General features: G+C 48.3%; 1 protein-coding gene across 1 annotated transcript; it reads right to left on the reverse strand.

The window, feature by feature from the left end:
• Positions 1 to 52: 52 nt before the first annotated feature.
• Positions 53 to 18,177, reverse strand: SELENON (selenoprotein N). Its single transcript, XM_084300847.1, has 12 exons — positions 18,022 to 18,177; positions 13,225 to 13,342; positions 12,283 to 12,413; positions 11,598 to 11,810; positions 10,596 to 10,720; positions 9,652 to 9,789; positions 8,849 to 8,930; positions 7,668 to 7,856; positions 6,287 to 6,392; positions 5,335 to 5,447; positions 4,561 to 4,662; positions 53 to 3,364 (listed from the first exon to the last, which is right to left on the reverse strand). Exons 1-12 carry the CDS (start codon positions 18,127 to 18,129, stop codon positions 3,194 to 3,196), a joined length of 1,596 nt encoding a protein of 531 aa, XP_084156973.1. The 5' UTR covers positions 18,130 to 18,177; the 3' UTR covers positions 53 to 3,193.
• Between the last annotated feature and the right edge of the window lie 639 nt (positions 18,178 to 18,816).

An 18,816-nucleotide genomic window follows, 5' to 3' on the forward strand; every position in this document is an offset into this window, starting at 1 on the left:
CCGAGCCCCCGCCCCCCGCCCGCCCCCGCCGAGGGGAAGGAGTGCGCGAGGCCGAGGTGCGGGACGGGTTTTAGTGCGGCTCCAGCCCCGGCGGGCAGCGCGTTACAGCCAACGGCCACCACCGAGCCCAGCGCGCCCCGCGCGGGGCAGGGAAGGGGGAGCAGCGCTGCTTTCCCCCGCGTCGCTGCTGCGGGACATCGGCTCTGAGCCGCGCGTGGGTTTCGGAGCAGAGCGTCACAGGGCGCAGCGCAGCGGGAAAAGCAGCGTCTCTCCCCCCCTCCCCCCCCCAGGTATTACAAGCTTACTGAAAAAAACGTAGTAAGTTTACAAATGCAAGAAAAAGCTTGGCACACATTAAAAAGAAGGCCTCAGGCAACAGTTTCTGTCCAGAGTCCACCCACAGCAGTACGTGGACAGTGCCAGGCTGATGAGCTGGGGCAGTTTTGTAGTTAATGCGCTCACACGGGGACACAGCCGAACCCAGGATGCCCCAGATGGCTCCAGCCCGCGGTTGTCTGCCCGGGCTCCTGCCACAATTCAGGCAATTCCTGCCACCCTGTGCGCAACCGCACCATGAGGGCGAAGGGTGCCCGTCCCTCCTTCACCCGGTACTCCCTGGCTTTGCAGAACCTCTCTTGCAACTGATTTTCCGTGCCTTGAGAAGATAACAACCCCTGAATGCTCAGCTACTGCCTGTCCTCTCTGACCCCTTCTGCTGCAAAACCACTTGAAGGAAAGCAAATGGAATGAATTCTCCACAAGCACACAACTCAGAAACACCACCTGGAAGTCTGAAGCCATTGACTGCGGGACTAGCAAAAGATGCAAACAAAACGAGCTCGCAAAGCCCTGTAAAAGATAGGAGAGGGGATCTAGGCTAAAGCTGTGCTTCCCAAGGAGCTGGAGGGAGGTAAGCACTTGGTTTGCTGTGTTGCTCTTGGCTTGGACTGAAGTCCCCAGAAGGAACACAGAGGGGGCTGAGACTGCCAGCATGACAGGAGCTTGGTCTCTAATGCTGCCTAGAAGCTTTGACACTTTCCACAGCCACCACTAAAAGTGCTGTCTGTAACCCAACCCTGTAATTACCACACGGCCCTTGGAGTGCTGTAAAAGTGCAGAGCTAATGCATAGTTATTAAGTCAATTAAAAAAAATCCCACAGGTAATTAATCTCACTAAAGCAATTACTAAAGCTACCCTGGCTTATCCAAAGGTCCATCTAAACTCAGCCTGCAGCCATGGATGAAGACAGAAGGGCTAGAGCAGGATGAGGAAAGGGTACAGGAATCTCACGAAGTTCAACAAGGCAAAGTGTTAAGTCCTGCACGTTGGGAGGAACAACGCCAGACATCAGTACATGCTGGAGGCCACCCCGCTGCAAAGCAGCTCTGCAGAAAAGAACCTAGGAGCCCTGGAAGACAAGTTGAACGTGAGTCAGCAACTGCCTCTGCTGTTAAGAAGGCTAACTGGTTTTGGTTGCATTAGGCAAAACATTGCCAACAAGTCAAGAGAGAGGACCTTTACACTCCACCCAGCGCTGTTGAGGCCACACCTGGGGTTGTGTCCAGCTCTGGGCTCCCCAGTACGAGAGACCTGGACATACTGCAAAGAACACAGCAGAGGGCTACCAAGATAATAGAGAGACCATCGTACCTCTCTTGTAAGGAGGCACAGAGAGCTGGGACTGTTCAGGCTGGAGAAGAGGAAGTTCGTGAGGAACCTTATCAATGTGTATCAACAGCTGAAGGGAGGGTGCAAGAAGACAGAACCAGGGTCTTTTCAGTGGTGCCCAGTGCCAGGACAAGAGGCAACAGCTACAAACTGGAACACAAAGAGGTTCCGTCTAAACATCAGGAAGCACTTTTTTTCTGTGCAGGTGACAAAGCATTGGAATAAGCTGCCCAGAGAGGTTGTAGAGTCTCCCTCCTTGCAGATCTTCAAAAGCCAAATGGACATGGTCCTGCGCAACTTGTTCCAGGCGCCCCTGCTTGAGCAGGGGGTTTGGACCAGAAGACCTCCAAAGCTTCTTTCCAATCACAGAACAAACTGTTCTATGATTCTACCCCTTCCTAAAAATAATAATAAAAAAGGCATTCCCACCACTTTTGATTTGGTCCAACAAAATTGTGCTTCGGAGAGCAGAAAAAGCATCAACAGCCATAGCTGTTTGCAGCCATATACTGAAGATGCTTAATCTCACCTATTTACTAGAATATGCTTAAAAACTCAATTTCATTTAACCCTTCCTTCCCCAAATTGCACTCACTGTGTAGTCAGGCATTGGTATGGGGTAGGAACAACTGCTCAGGATGTTTGCAGAAAAGGGATAATTACGTTCTGGTTAAACAACTGCTTATTTGGGAAAGTTTCCTGACAGTTTCTTCATACACCTGGCCTTTAAAACTGCTCTGTTCTCAGGCAGTTAATGCTCTCAGGATAATGCTGAACCTTCCCTTCCCAAAGGGAACTTCGTCATGGTTCATCATTCAGTAGGACTTAGAAAATCAGAGCAAGCATGGACTGAGTATTTCATCACCACTGAAGAGACACTGGAAGAATAAAGCTCTCACACCAGATAGGGTGGGAGTAGCCTTGGTATGAATGGGATGGGAGTACTTCTCATTATGGTGTCCATAGCCTGTCACTCACATACTGTACAGGTAGAGCTCACTTGCAGAGGCTCTGGTCCCTAATCCCCAAATTAATCCACAACTAACATCTCTAAACTACACCATACCTCAGAAGCCCTGTTCTCCACTCCTAATTTCACTGTGTCAACCTCACCACCTTCATCAGATGCAAAGAACCTGTATAAACGAGACAGCTCCCACACCATGTCACACAGGATAGGTGTCTGAGGCATCCAGGGAGCTGGGAGGAGGCTACTCCAGAGATCAAGCCTCCAGCTAGATCCTCCTACTTCCATGTCTACACATTTTCAGCTACAGTCCCACTATGCACTGGTTGTCATAGCTGTCAATAAATGTCACCACAAAGAACTGGGATCCATGCCATAGAGTGGCTGACAGCTTGGAGCTGCTGCTGCTGCTGCCAAGAAGGTATGGAAGACACCACTCTTGGAGCAGTCTGCATCTTAAAATCAGTGGCATAAAGATGAGGAAGAACTGCTGCAATCAAAATAGATGTCTGAAGTGTTTGGCCATCTCCACGGGGGCATGCAGGCGCCTTTGTTTTTAGGTCTGCAGGTATGATTTTGCTCTTTGCAGTCCTTCCTTCAGAAACTGGAGGTAAGTTGCAGTAGAAGGGTCATCAAAATTGTTTGAGAAACTAAAGACGCTGCTTTCAACATCTTCAGGCTTCATAGAAGTAATATCCAAGAAGTAGTTGGCATTGATATGGTGAATCTGGGAAAGAAAACAGATGAGGAGAGGAGTTTTTAAAGACAAGCACAATACCTCATCTACTGCCTTGGCCTCTTGCCAGGGCACAGGTGACAATACTGTAGCAACTCTTAAAGAATCTCAAACATTTTGCAAATCCTAGTTCAGCATCCAGGACTCAGGTTTCTATTTTAGTTAGGGAAAGATGTGTGAAAGACAATGGTCTGTTCTTCTCCCTCGAAGTGCTGAGCCCTCACTTAGGTTAAGAAAAATATGAAGGTGATTTGGAAAAACTCATGCAGGCATAAAACTCAGCTCTGATCAAGGGCTAGGGATGTGGTAGCCCATCTATGCTAACTGAGGGGGCGCATGTTCTCAGACTAGCGTAGCTGCAAAACCAGTGTGTGAGCTTAAAATGCCACTGTGCCTTCCATTTCCCCAAAGGATAAAGGACAGGGGGATGTGTAGCCACTGACCACAGAAACCCTTACAGGCTGTAACTTCCTGAGCAGAAGCCACTCACCGGTCCACAGCCTAGTTTGGAGGAGAGCCACTAAAGAGACAGCAAGGAGTCACTGCAAGTATTACTAGCTAAGGTCTGGGCAGTGTGGGGGACAATCAAATTAGCAGTGGTAGGATCCTCCACTGCAGGCAGCCAGGCCACTGACCCACAGCAAAGCCCCACAGCATGAAGCATCAGGAGCTATTGTCATTCTCCAAATCCAAGGCAGAAGGGATCATTGGGGAGCACAGCAAAGCCAAAGTGCGTGGACTTGCTAATGGCTGATCTGCTGTGAAAAACTCTGGGAAGCAAGATATAGGTAAACATATTTAGAAGCTGCTGCCAAGGAGAGATTTAAGTGGAACATTAACACAAGGGACAATGGATGCAGGAAAAAAAGCTACAATGGCTTTTCAAATGCCACCAACTCCAACAAAGGTCATCGAGGAAATGTAGGCAGACGTGGTTCATTTTTTATTGTTCTTCTCCCCTACTGTTGTTGTCCTGTTTCAGAATAAAAAGACGTGTATCAGACTTCTTGGTAGAGTACTTGCTGCTGTCTGTCTGTCACAGCATCCCTGAGAGCAAAGCACAGCCCCACAAAGGTCAGAGGATCCAGAGAACAGCAGAGGTAGCACACCTCTCACTTCAGGCTCTGCAGATGAAAGCACATTCTGGTGGGGAGAACCAAGCCCAGCTGAAGGGGTAATGAACATACCACCGTGCCATTTGGGAGGCAGATGATCATCTCCACGGGGAAATTGTATTTCTCAAGGTGCAGGTCAGCCAGCTTGCTGTAGAACTCGTTCTCTCTGTTGGTCTGTAAGGAGAACCCAGAGAAATATTCTTACATACACCAAAATGAGCAGAATGGAGTGGAAGGGGTAAAGCTAACATGGGATGAGGGGGCAGCCCAAAAAAACACCATGACAGCTGTCTCTATTGTCATGATCTGCTTTAGTAGTCCCTTTCAGCCAGCCTCCCCTCCTCACATTTCAGCTGTAGGTTTTCTCCCCCCAAAATAAGATCATCCCATTACTGGCAGTTCCCAGTCACATGAACAGTCCAACCCTAGCTTTTTCTAATGTCTCCAGCTCTGTAACTGACCCCAGCTGAAAGCATAGGCCTAGGGGCAGGCTCACAAGAGGGGAAAGGTGCAATCAGGGGATCAGGACTCAGTGTTATTTTGGTTGCTCCCTTGCGTACAGAGAAGTCAGCTTGCTGATAGCACAAAGCCTGGGATGGGGATAAGGCAGTGAAGCATCTGGTTTGTTTTTTAATACGGGCAACATGATGGAATGAAAGGGTTCGCTGTGCTGTTTTCTTAGCTTGCCTCCATCTAGTGTTTGTTTTGCCACTGCAGTTGCTAGGTCACAGAGAGCTTGGAGCCCCCATTGGTACAGGTGTGAGCTCTCCCCTCCTGCCAGCACCTCCTGGCACTGTGTTCACCAGCACCAAACACAAAGAAGGCAGATGTGGCTCCAGCACTCACCTGCAGCTCTTCCAGCTCCTTTACCAGCGACCAGCTGCTGATGAAGCTCTCATTCAGCAGGGCAAGGATGGGCGAACTTTCCAGGACAGTCTCCCGGAGAGTTCGCCCCGAACCTGGCATACAAAGAAAGGCAGACAGTAGTTTGCAGTGACTCCCAAGCTGACTATTGCCATGATTCACACCACTGCTTGAGCTGCTGCAGCAGCTGGTGAGCTGCCCCCAGCCTGGCATATTGTCTAATTTCCCCTTTGCTGGCAGTTTTCCATTGCTTGCTGCTTCCAGTGTGTGCTGCTGGCAGAGAAGGCTCACCAGAGCAGACCCCATTCACTTGAAAGACAACACAAGGAGCAGAACAAGCCTGTCATTGAAGCTGACTGGTTTGGTGCATTTTGGAAAGGCTCAGGCACTGCACATCTACCCTGAGTGCCTCTTGCCTTTCATACTGAGCAGAGCAAATAAGACTAAAGATATCCGCACCTCTCCCACCCATTACCCCTGCCCAATGTGGCATGCAAATTATTGGGCACGTTGGGGAATGGCTACACATCAGGACATTTTCAATCCCACCCCTGGCTCTGGCTTCTTCTGTGCAGGTGTTAGCAACAGAGCAGAGAGCAGTGTCCGTTTTACTCCACAGATGCAGCCTCTACCCTAGCAGACTGAGAGGGGAAGAGAAAGAGGAAAGACCAGATGCACAGCTTACCCTCAACAAAGTCACTTGAATTAGTGTGTTGGACTAGGACTTATCTAAAACAGACCTAATCCTGCCACTGGGGACCTAAGCTCTGATCAGTAATTCCCCACTTCCAGCCCTTTTCTGTGCAGACACCCAAAACAAGTAATACAACATTTATTTTATCCCTGGCTCCTGACCAGCTCCCCGACACCCAGCCCTTCTCAGATCCAGAATGAGGTGCATCATTCCTCCAACCACTGTGGTAGTGTCCCTCACCTCAGCAGGACTGGTCATCCAGGGCACCCCAGAGCAGGATCGAGTGCACCAGCTTCTTTTCTGCTTTTGCTCTCTCAAAAGCTTGTGTGAAGGGAAAATATGAGACCTGGAGGCAGACAGACAGCTTGAGAAATAGACACGGAACAGCTCCCACATATGAGTGGGGTCAGAAGGAACCAGACCTGCCACATCCCACAGGTGACATGCACAGATCTGCAGTAGTTTCTGTAGATCGAAGCAAATTACAATTGTCCCTCTCCCCAGGGGCAGCTTTCATCTTCCCTCACTTCAGGGACTACAGGGGGCAGACAGGCATTTCCTGGGCAGGAGCAATCTCTTCTCACCCTCACTTTCAGCTGGTATTCTTGTTACTGCTGCTCAGGTGGGATGTAGCATAGCAGGTGGTAAGTCTGAAGCATTAACTGTGTTGCCATGTGACACAGGGCCTTTACTTTGGGAAATGTTCAGGAAGCTAAAGTTACCCTCAGGCCTGACGAACAGCCAGTGAGCTCCTAACAGCAAGGTGGGATGTTACTGGCACCCACAGAATCCCAGATTTACACACTGCAGGCAGCATCTGCACAATCGCAGGCAGGCTGTCTGCAAATGCACCTCAGTAGCCTGTGAAATCTGGACTTCACATATTTACTACAAAACCTCACTGAAACAGCCTAAAAACTGTCTGTGAGGGACCGTGCACTGAGATTGTTTCAATTACTCAAATGAAGGGAACTTTATTAGCATCTTGGCAGCACAAAGGGACATTTGTAAGCTCAAGCACAAGGAGGCAGCCATTGAAATACTCCTTTAGCCAAGGAAACAGTGACAGGCAGTTGCCATTGCTTCACAGGCTACTGATATGTTAAACTGTTTAGGTCACCTAATGCTATTAATTTGTGTCTCACTGCAGGATGCAGCAGCACAGGTGAATTGTGTGTTTCCTGCTGATAAGGAAAACTTGATCCAAAAGCAGCTGAAATTTGCAAAAGCAATGCCAGAGAAAAACAAGTTCAAAAGCTGTGCAATTACCTGCCTCACACAGAAGCAGCATTAGTGGCTACTGATAAGAGGAAGGAAGGATGAGCCTACATTTACAATACAAGTCTGGGGCACATGACATCTAGGCCTTGTTCCTGCCTGTGCTGCTGTGCAACCCCTTCAAAGCTGCTGTTCTTCCTCACCTAAAAACTGGAGGCCCATCAAGCCACACAAGCAGTGCCTGGGAGGCACACATTGAGCTCTGACACCCTTCACACTACTCTAAATGTTGATCAGTTTATGGCCTCTAGCTTCTGCTCGTCCTCAAGGTGGACTGGCCAGCTCAGTAAAAATGATCCGCCCTAATTAAACATTTCAAGGAAGAGTACAGCCCCTTCCTCACCTTCTTAAACGGATACATGGCCACTTCCAGCTTCTGGGCTGCCTCTATCCAGGGGATTTCCTGCTGCCAGGTTATCTCTTCGAAAACAAACTGAATAGGCTCCCCTGAGGGATCTCTGCTGTCAATGACATTTCCATTTTCATCATGGATCACAGAGGGAACTGATGGCCCTGTGGATTCCAGCTCCATCTGCAGGAGAAAAAGCTCAGAGTTAGAAACAGTGGATATCCCACTCCTGTTTATTCTGTACTCCAGAACAGGATGAAGATACAAATTAAGACTGTACAGCTTCTAATGAAGATAGAGCTGGATCTATCTTCTCTAGTCTCCAGTCTCTATATTCTCTAGTCTCCTGGAGCTGCACTTAAATGGTTGCAGATGTGTTTTATTATTGGGGATTAACAGGAAAGCACCTTCATTTCCTTCAATTATCGTCTGTCTCTGCTTGCTAAGTTGTAAATGCATAAGACTTCTTCATTCCACATTGCCATCTTCCCAGAGGAGATTTTTGACTGTGGGACGCCAACTCTTTAAAATAATTGGGATCTGCAGGGCTAGTCTCATTCATACCATCAACAAAACCCTTATACAGCCCATGGCTAGCCTGAGAGGGTGCTGTTCGGGGAAGCTGTTCAGGAGCTTCCCTGTAGCTTAGAGCTCAGGTACAACAGAAATTATTTTTTAAGTTTGTTTTCATGACTTTTGTTAACTAAAAAGTAACATTGATCTAGATTAGAAGAAAATGGTTCAATTCAATTCAGCCATTCACAATTCTAACTTATGTTTCCTGTCCCAACAGCTGGGATTACCATCAAATATCTTCATGGAGTTTCTAAATCCAGATACACCATTGTTCATACACCCCCCTCTGGGCTCACAGCCTGGGTTTAGTTCCATCTTCCCCCCTGCCTGGCAGACAACTTTTTAAATGGAAAGAAGTCGCATGACTCCAGGAGCTTAAGATTCAACCCAGGGCAGGTCATAAAAGCTGCCAGTACTAAGCCACATTACTGTGGAAGACATACACAGATCACCTGAGATTATTGTAACATTATATTGGAGTGTTGAACAGAAAACTCTGAAGAGCAGGGATAATTGAAGTTATACAGCTCAGGTGCACGGCAGCATGAGTTCCTGCCAAGATACTGCATGCATACAGAAGACTGACTGTGGCTACAGACCTGAGGCAGGTAACCTATATCCACTTCCATGTTGCTGCTTTCACTCGCCCCATACAGCCACTCCATATCAACGTTCAGGGACCTGCAAGGTGAACCCAATACGTTCAGTCACCCAATACTAAAGCTGTGTATAGAAAACCCCAATGCTCCTCTTGTAGGGTCAGCACTGAGGCCCAGAATCTCTAGGTCCTTGGAGATCGCAGTGTTCCCTGCACAAGACTAGCAACACTAGATCCCTGTTAGCTCAGGGTCCAGGCACCTACCAGACCTTCTGGGCAAATGCATTCATACCTTTGAGTACTGTCAAACTAAGGGAAGAGAGAAGTATATTTGCACACCCTTTCCTGACAACACTTAACTTGCACATTCTGATCCTGCTGAACTTTTAAAATTGTCTTTTTTTTTTTTTTTGGAGGCAAAAGGCTTTTGGCAAGGAGTTCTGGCAGAGCCATAAGTGTCTGCTTGCTCTAACAAACACGCTGACAGAGCCATAAGGACTGAGTCACCAGGATAATGTCAGAATTTTCACTCCAGCCATCACAGGCAAAGCGATTTTAGGCTTCTTTCCCCTAAAATACTTCCAGCTGCTTGCCAGAGAGCAGGAATGAGCCGGCATGAAGCTACGCACACAAAACATTAACCTGTGAAATGACAAGCAAAAATATTTTCAAGCATGAGCATCAGACTTTGGCGAACTTCAGTGTTTTCAGACAGACACTAAAATCACTAGGGATTCCACTGGGTTTCATTTATAACTGTCCTCAAGTCTGTTCAGCACATAGAAAAGGGAGAAACAGCTGTACCTGTTGTTAGGGACAAAGAGCTTAAACTCTCGGACATGGGAAGAATCCTTGGAGAGGATGATGTGTCCTGTGAACTGGCCTGGAGAAAACCAGAAGGGGAAGTCTGGTGGCTCATTCAGCTGGAACTCAGCGTGGATCCTGAAATTAGACGGGAGCCATGAGCTCCAGTGCCAGGAGAGAAAGAATCACGTACTGCAAATGATAGCAGGGAGAAATGATCTCCAGGCACCAGACTTACAAAGCTAATAGGGGAGAGAGGTTCAGTTCAAAAACCTTTTAATGTCACACAATAAAAAGGTAAAAGACTGGAGCAGATTCCCTGGATCAGCAGAGTTTCTGGTACTGATGCCTTTTGGAAGTGGGCAGTAAGCGCACATCCAGGAAGGATGAATTACATTATCAGTCCTTGAAACACAGGAACAGACTAGAGCTCCCTCAGCCTCCCTTCCATCCTGATCGGGCAAATAAAATTGTGTTCAACAATCACAACAAAACATGAGAACAATTCCACAGAATCTTCCCCCCTGCCTTGGAGAAACACTCTATCCCATGATTAAACAAAATCTAGCAAGTTCCTTTGATAATCAGGCTCTCTCTGTTCAACAAGGGTCATTTCTAAGTCAAGGGTGACAGAGGATGGCTGCTGCCCTGGGCCCAGGCAACAGTCCCTGCTTCACCAGGGACTCAGTGCCACTGGGATCATGGGCACCTCCTGTGGGCATCAGCAAAGCATCACACATGGGCAAGAGCTGACTGGGTACCACCCTCCTCCTAGAATTGCTTTACCTCCCTCCTAGCCAGGGCACATCTGTCTTGTCTGGGAACATGACTGCAGATCCAGTACTACGGCATTGGATCACAGCAGCCTTCTCCACTCCCCTGAGATATGGTACAAAATAAGAGGTCTACCCAACACCTCTAACAACCTGGACCCATGGCCTTACCTGAATGCTATGGCATAGTAGAAGGTGCTGACGGCTTGGATACAGGCCACAGATCCCTGGGGAGCAAAGCGGGTTTTTACAAAGGGGCGTGGGTGGAACATGCTCAGAAGTCTGTGGATTGTGATCTAGGGAAAGAATTGTTAGAGAACAAAAATGAGAATGGTTTCCCTAGTGCAGATCACAGGTCAGATGCAGCTCCAAAATAACTACCATAACTACCTGCCAGATCAGGAAGACGAGAAAATTGCCATGGCTTAAAAATCAGCTCGGAGACTTGCCTAGTCACAAAGTAAGGAGATAAAACTAGAGACTGGCTTTAAAATAAATCCATCCTCCATGTTTTTTATGCTATTCCCCTTGTTCCAAGTTTCCATCCTTCCAGTCAGGTGAATGTCTGAGCATGGTAAACTGATCTATGGGGCTGTATCCAACAACACTACTTAAGACTTTCAAAGAGTGGGTATGCAATCAATAAACACACCAGGATCTGAAAGTATATAAATTATGTGATCACAAACACCTATCTGGGCACCCCAGGTGAATGCAACATAAACACCTGGGTTTACAAACTATGTATACATGTCACTTCAGTTGTCAATGAAATATCTCACCTCCATGGTGGCAAAAAGCAACTGTTCTGCAAAATACAATCACCTCATTCAAGTGCTTTCTGAATGACCGTTTCCCCCGGCCCGCCTGCCCACTCCCCCCCCCCAGCCCCATTGAGGAAAGGCTAGCCTAAGGACCCAAACTCTTAAAGCAAGATGAAGTTACTCTGCTCAGCTCATCTGTCTATGACAGACACACAGAGCTTTTGCCTGCTCTCAGTTTTTACCTCTGATTTAGAAGACAGCGCTTCTGGCTGTATGTTGCAGCCTTTTAGCTGCCTTTGAAAGTCCATGGAGACATAGTGCAACAGCCTTGTCCAAGCAGTTAATCTGGGCCATAAGGCAGTACACATTTATACAAAAGCCACCTCTCAGATATATAGAAATATCTCACCTCTTTGCCCTTGGGAGGCGGAGGGTAAAATCTGTTGTTGGAAAGATACCCGGTGAAGATGTTCAATTCACTAGGTATTATCCACCATGGATCCCCAAGATCAACTTTATTCTTTGGAGGAAGAAAGGCTTTAAACTGTTTGGCAAGCATTACACTCTTATGGGCTGCCGGAGCAGTCCAATTCCTCAGCCCAGACAGAGCGACATGAGAAATCTGTTAACAAAAGATAGCATCAGAGCCTAGACCAGACTCCTCAAACATGCAGCAATGCTGATGGATATAATTATGCTTTGGAGGACAGGGGGAAAAAATAATCATGTTTAAATTCTTCCCACCACCCCAAACACATCCAAATAGTTCTGTCAACTTTCAGTTATGTGAGCAACAGGAAATGGGAGACAGTGGAACAGGCCAAATAACACCACTGCTTTTGGACTTCGTTCCAGGAAAACCACCTCTAATGTCCGCTTCAAGCTTCCCAGGAAGGGCGTATTAATTGGGACTGAGCGCTGCATGCACTGAAAACAAGGCAACGATGAAGAAAGCAGTGAGTTTGTCGGTCAAATCAAGTACCACTGCCCGGAGCCAGACCACCTCGCTCGTACTTATTCATGATTATCACACCAGCCCATAGGATGTGTTTATACTGGAATTTCTGGCCATACATGTCCTACATGATACGTACTCCCAAGAAACCATCTTTGCTCTTTGTCATCGTTTCCATTACCAGAGGCTGGAATTTAGCCACAATGGACAATGTCTCCCCAGTTGGATCAGGCGTCTCTTCCTCTTCAAATTCTGAGATGGGAGTAACCCCTAGACAAAGAGACAGGAATTTAAGCAGCTGTTTCAACTTCCTCCTCTCTTCAGCCATCTGAATGATTATACATTTTTTCCTGGCTAAAACAGGAGCACTGGGAACTTCCCAGCTGTTACCATGCTGTATGCAAGGGAACACCCATCAGAACTCAAACCCTCTCCAGAGACTGGCTTCTGCTACGTGAATTGAAGGGGAGCCCTTTTTTCAGGGGATGACACTGCAAACCCCCATGGCTCAGTTAAGCACTCTTATATCACCTATGAGAGGACACACATGCTTTAACCAATTCATTACAGCACAAGAAAACAACTCTCTGTATTACAATTGTACTGTAAATTCTCCTGTACATTACCATAACCACATTTCCTGTTTGGCACCACCAAGAGACATTTGCTACAGTCTCCAAGCATGATCTCTCACAATTGCTATCTGAGAGACTGCTATAGCCAGAGAAGCATATGAATGAAATAAGACTCATTAATAATGTTGGCCTAGACTGGACTGAGCTTTATTTGTTGCATTCACGCATCCCAAATCCTCTGTAAACTCTAGACAAAGTAACTTACATACTTTGCGAAGTCCAGCAATGGAACCCTTAGTCTTATAAAAACTGAACTTTGTGAAAGTGATGTTTACTGCTTAAGGCTCTTCAAATATATGTAAAGCATTACCAGCCTCTTTTCATGTAAATAAGACCCAAAACAGCACACAGAAAAAAAGTAAAGACATCAAGAGAAATTGCTGAGGACATTATCTTTGGCTTTTTCTCCATCTATGCAGAGAGAATTCTGCAAGGTAGAAACCTACCCGTCAGCTTCTCAGCTATTGGCTTGAATTCTTCTGGACTGAGGTACAGATCATTGTTTGTGTCCAGAGAAGAAAAGAGAAACAGTCCCTCACTTCCCAAAGACTTCAGTGCCAGCTCCTAATTTGGGAAGAAGAGACAAGTGAGATTTCACTCCTACCTCTCACAGAAAATCATTGACCCCTCTCAGCTTCAGAGTTCACTTGCATTCTTTCCAGCACAGAAGCACAGTGATCAAATCGAAGGATTAATGCCCTCTGGCAGGATTTTGTGCTATTTACAGTAAGGATCAGTGCCCAGGAATAGCTGGCATCAGCATGTTAAAACTACATCTGGCTAAGTAATTCAAATTGAATGAGTCGCTCAGAGTCAAATGAAAAAGTCTATTGTCAGAAAAATTTCCAACTTTTATAAGGCACTCCAAAAACCATGAATATTCACCATGAATAGGGCACCAGTGTAGTGGGTTTACGTGGCAAGGTTTTGGTAGCAGGGGGCCATTGGGGTGGTTTCTGTGAGAAGGATCTAGAAGCTGCCCCATGTTTGGTAAGGGCCCCACTGCTGACCAGAGCCGAGCCAATAAGCAATGTTGTTTTGCGCCTCTGTGAGAGCATATTTAAGACAGGGAAAAAAAACGCTGCGCCACACAGCAGATGGGAGAGTGAGAGGAGTGAGGAACGGCCTTGCAGGCGCCAAGGTCAGTGCAGAAGGAGGCGGAGAGGTGCTCCAAGTGCCAGAGAAGATGTCTCCTGCGGCCTGTGGTGAGGACCATGGTGAAGCAGGATGTCCCCCTGCAGCCCATGGAGTACCACGGTGGAGCAGGGTTCCACGCTGCAGCCCGTGGAGGAGACCACGGTGGAGCAGGTGGTCCTGCATCGACGGAGGCTGCCGCCTGTGGAAGACCCCTGCCGGAGCAGATTCCGGGCCGGACCTGTAGCTCGTGGAGAGGAGCCCACGCAGGAGCAGGTGACCTGGCAGGAGCTGCTGCCCGTAGGGGAGCCAGGTTGGAGCAGTTTTCTCCTGAGGGATGGACCCCGTGGTACGGACCCATATCTGAAGCAGTTCTGGAAGAGCTGCTGCCTGTGGGAAGCCCACGCCGGATCAGTTCATCAAGGACTGCATCCCGTGGGTGGGACCCCACAGCACAGGGGACGAGAGTGACTGAGAAGGAGCGGCAGAGAAGCGCTGTAGACTGACCATAACCCCCATTCCCCCATTCCCCTGTGCCGCTCAGGGGGAGGAGGTGGAAGAGGGTGGATGAGGGAGGAAGGTGCTTTTGGTTTCTTTCCATTGTTTTTCACTTATCCAGCTTGTTAGTAATAAGCAATAAATCTTACTGTCTCCCTATGGTGAGTCTGTTTTGCCCGTTACAATAATTACTGCGTGACCTTCTTGTCCTTATCTCAACCTTTGAGCCCTTTTCATCATATTTTCTCCCCATTCCTCTTTGAGGAGGGGAAGTAAGAGAGTGGCTGTGGTGGAGCTCGGCTGCCCACTCGAGCGGAACCACGACAACCAGGATATCCTGATTTCTGTAATTAGCTAATGCATAGTGAAACAACGTCAGTCAAATATGTGACTAGTCACATCACAAAAACACCAAGGAAGTCAATTGAAGCCTTGTACTTCTGCAAAAAGTAACAAACTCAGGCCGAGATCCATACCAGTTGTAGTGTGCACAACTGTCCTGCTGCAGCAGGTAGCCATCCAAGTCTCCAGTGTCAGGACTGCACTGAGCATTTTGACCCCTTGCTCCACAGGGACTACTGCCTACTCATTCTGTCATACACTTGGAGCCACAACTCAAACCACCTTCTCCAGAAACCCTACATAATCCCAGCCACCCTGTGCCTCAGTTTCTCCCTCTGTAATACTTAGCGGGACAGCCTGCAAAATCCATGTGGAGATTCTCCAATGGAAAACAGCACCGATGTGCACTGAAACACAATGTCTCACTTGGAACATTTCCTGAAAGACTAAATTATTCTGGTCATTTCCAGTCTGCAGAACTGACAGCACTGAAGGGAAAAGGACAACCTGCAGGCAGAATGAGAAAGCTCCACACTGGGAAGCCAGACAATTCACATCACTTCCAGCCAGCCTACAGCAGATCCCCTGTGATCTATCATTTTGGGACAGCTTCCCCTGTCACCCAAGTAAAAGCCTAAAGCTGCAAGGACAAATACTCTGTAGTCTGCTCTTTCACTGTGTTTTTTTCTCTATTGCCTGCAGCACTGTTACCATCCCCAGAGCTCCTGAACTAGTTTATTTTCCATCTGTTGCCTGCCAGCCTGAAGCAGAACTAATGCAGCCTGGAAGCCAACTGCAGCAACAGAAGCACTTAAAAGCCTTTCAAGGTAATTTCAGGACTGAGAGGCAAAAATAAAGAGCCTGGAGCATAAACTAGAAATATGGACCCAGACACAACTGAAGAAAGACAAGGATCCAAAACATGGAACATAGAGGAGTACACAGGAACTACACAGCTGAAAAAATGAATGAAGGAACAAGATAGTTATTTATCTACATACAGGAGCAAACCACTCAAGAATCCCCACGTTCCTGGGGACAAAACTCTGCCTCTATAACCCCAACAAACGGGGACAAACATACTTGGCCGTATAAATCAGTAGCAACATTTTCCTGAACAACTGTCCTGTTAACTGACAGCCAGACGCCAGAGTCATGTCACAAACCATTGGGCCAGGCTTCAGTATATTTCTCTGCTCCAGAGCTTGCTTGGGCATAGCACATACTGCACTAATCTTGCAAGGGCCCATGTGATCGCTCACTCTCCGGGAGCAAGCACACAGTACAGGGAATTGCACAGGCATTGCAAAATGACATAATGCTCTGCACAGGAGGCCGACCTAGATGCATAGTAGCCTCTGAGGAGACAGTCCACTTCCTAGTCCTCTCCACAGCATGTTAGAATTATGAATCTTTCAGAGTGTCTCTTCTTTTGTACTTCACAGACACAGACCTCAAGGGATGGAAGGCAAATGAGTGACCAAGTTTTTGGCTGGTTAGACCACCTGCTGCTGTAGTATTGGGAAAAAGACATGATTGTTTGCTTAAGAGGGCTGAAGGCAGAATGAGAAGCAGTTATGCTCTCTGAGTGCATCTAAAATAGCAGAATATGAAGGAAGGAATATGGGTGCCTAGTGTTGGACATTATCATCCAAAACTCAATCTACAGGTAAGAACTGAGAGCATTCTCCAGTCCTCTGAGCCTCCACTTTTCACATTGGTTAAGCAATGAAAAAACATCAGCCGCAGAACTACCAGAAAATTATTCCGATGACCACAACTGGTCAGAGTGACAGACAGTAGCTTTGTGATCAGGCGACTTATGGCTGTGCATGCATGAGCATATCTCATGAACACCAGCAGCTAGCTGAATACAGCAGCCCTACAGGCCTCCTGTCTCCACCAAACAACGCATCCCTTTAAGGAGCCAGCTAAAGCAGAGAAAGCTGTGCCCCAGAAAGTACTGTCACACTGTATCAGCTCTGCAGGATCACTCCCTTCGCAAATTCATTTTCATACTCACAAAGTACAGCTTTCTTGGTCATTTTGTGGAGGAAGAGAGCTATGGTGTTCACAAAGAGTATTCTTCTCCCACCTGCCCGTGGGTTGCTCATCTAAATGGAAAATAATAAACACCTTGGACTGTTCACATTTTGTTCCTATCTCCAGCAGTGCCCTGTCACTTTAAAAACACTTGTTTTTTTATTTATAGAAATACCAAAGCCTGCATTTTAATGCAAGTCAACTGAATTATAAAAATTACAATCAGAAACAATATCAAGAAGCCAAATTTAAAGATATAAAATTGCATTTTTCAGCTTCCATTCTCTATTCTTTTGCTACTTCCACTGACAAAGTCATTCAAGGCACACAAAAGCTGCACTTTTAGTATGAAAAAAAAATCTGAGCATTTGGGGCCTTTTTTAAAGGAAATAAAGTAGCAAGAAAAGACATCTTTAGAGGCCATGTGAGGAGGTGTAAAGCATTATGTCAAGAAGAGGGCTGGGGGTCTGAGGCTCTTGCTTGTCCCTCCCTCTTCTGGCTGGGGCCACTGGACTCAAAGCAGATAGGGGAGGAGGCAGAGGCCCAGCCAGACACAATGACTGAGTTAGAAACAGTCCTCAGGGCAAACCCTAAGCACCATGGCTAGGCACAGCTCAAACCCGTGAGGCTGGCAGTAAAGCTCTGCCATCACGGAGTTCACTGGGAGGTGCTTGTGTCCCGCACCGGGCTGTGTGATGGTCACCGGTGTCTGGCGGTTACCTCAGCCTTTTGCAGCCACCTCAAGCCCAACAGCGGCCATCTCCAGCCCGGTGGTCACCACAGATCTGCGGTTACCATCAGTGCCTGGTGGCGATCACAACTCTGCATCCATTGCAGCCTGGCAGTGGCCGACACAATCCCAGCGATGACTTCGAGGCCGGTGCCCGCCACTGCTCCAAAACACCTTAGCCTGCTCTACAGAACCTCCAGCCGGCCGCGTACGGTGAGCACCGCAGCTCTACGGTCACCTCACCCACAGCCACCTCATGCCCCGCAGCCACTGACGGCTGTTGGCTACCAAAGCTCCGCGCTCACCTCAGGCCAGAGATGACCACCTCCACGCCAGCCGCCACCTCAAGGCCCGCCGTCCCCTCACCCCTGCCGTCCCGACAGCCCTGCGGCGACCGCCACCGCCGGCTCCTCCCGCCATTTCCGCACGCACCCTCCTCCGTCAGGGGCTGCGCGGCTACAGGCGCCCCCCCCCCGAGCCCTCATCTTCTCGGTACCTGCTGCCGGGCGGCTTCGGCGTCCCGGTAGTACTTGACGGCGGCCAGTGCGGCCAAGGCGGCGAGGGCTAGCGCCAGCCGCGAAGAAACCGCCCCGGGCCCCGCCATGCCGCCACCCTCACCGCCGCCGCGCCGCCATGGCCCCGCGGCCCGGGGGAGGCGTCAGGCGGGCGGCGCCGGCGAAGGGGGGGCCGGGGCCGGGTGAAGGCCTGCGCGCCAGGCGGCCTGGCCGGGCGGGGGAGGAGGCTTTGGTACGCCTCGGAGGAAAAACTACGTTTTTGCTTTAAATTTGCTGCAGTTTATCAGCTACGCGGACTCTTAGAGTAGATTGCTCACCGTCCTCTGCTGCAGTCTCATTTCTCTCCGTAGTTTTGTTTTTAATTATCGGAGAGTGGTATGTTTCCCATACACACACCAAGCAATTTCAAAAGTGGTCTTTGGTATATAGCCAAAGTGGTCTCGGTATATAGCCAAAAAGAGCTGTATCCATCTTCTTAGGTAGCCTGGGGGGCTTCAGTGCTCCCCAGCAATCTGGAAGTAGACATTGTGCTGCCATCCTGCAATGATCCCTGCAATCGTTCCTGCATGCCAGCCATCTGTGTGCCATTTCTGCCATCATGCTGGTCACAGACCTTTACAACAGCATTAAACTGTTCTTTGTGCTCTTCAGGTTCTTCGGTGGGGTTGCCACATTGCTCCTTAGCAGTGGCATGGCCAAGAGAGATACAAATATAGCCGTTTTAATCTTTTCCCCTTAACTCGGTCTCCTTCTTGTACTTACATGCAACTACACTG

This window comes from Netta rufina, assembly GCF_964035555.1.
Source record: "Netta rufina genome assembly, chromosome: 23".
In the NCBI taxonomy this organism is placed as follows: Eukaryota; Metazoa; Chordata; class Aves; order Anseriformes; family Anatidae; genus Netta; species Netta rufina.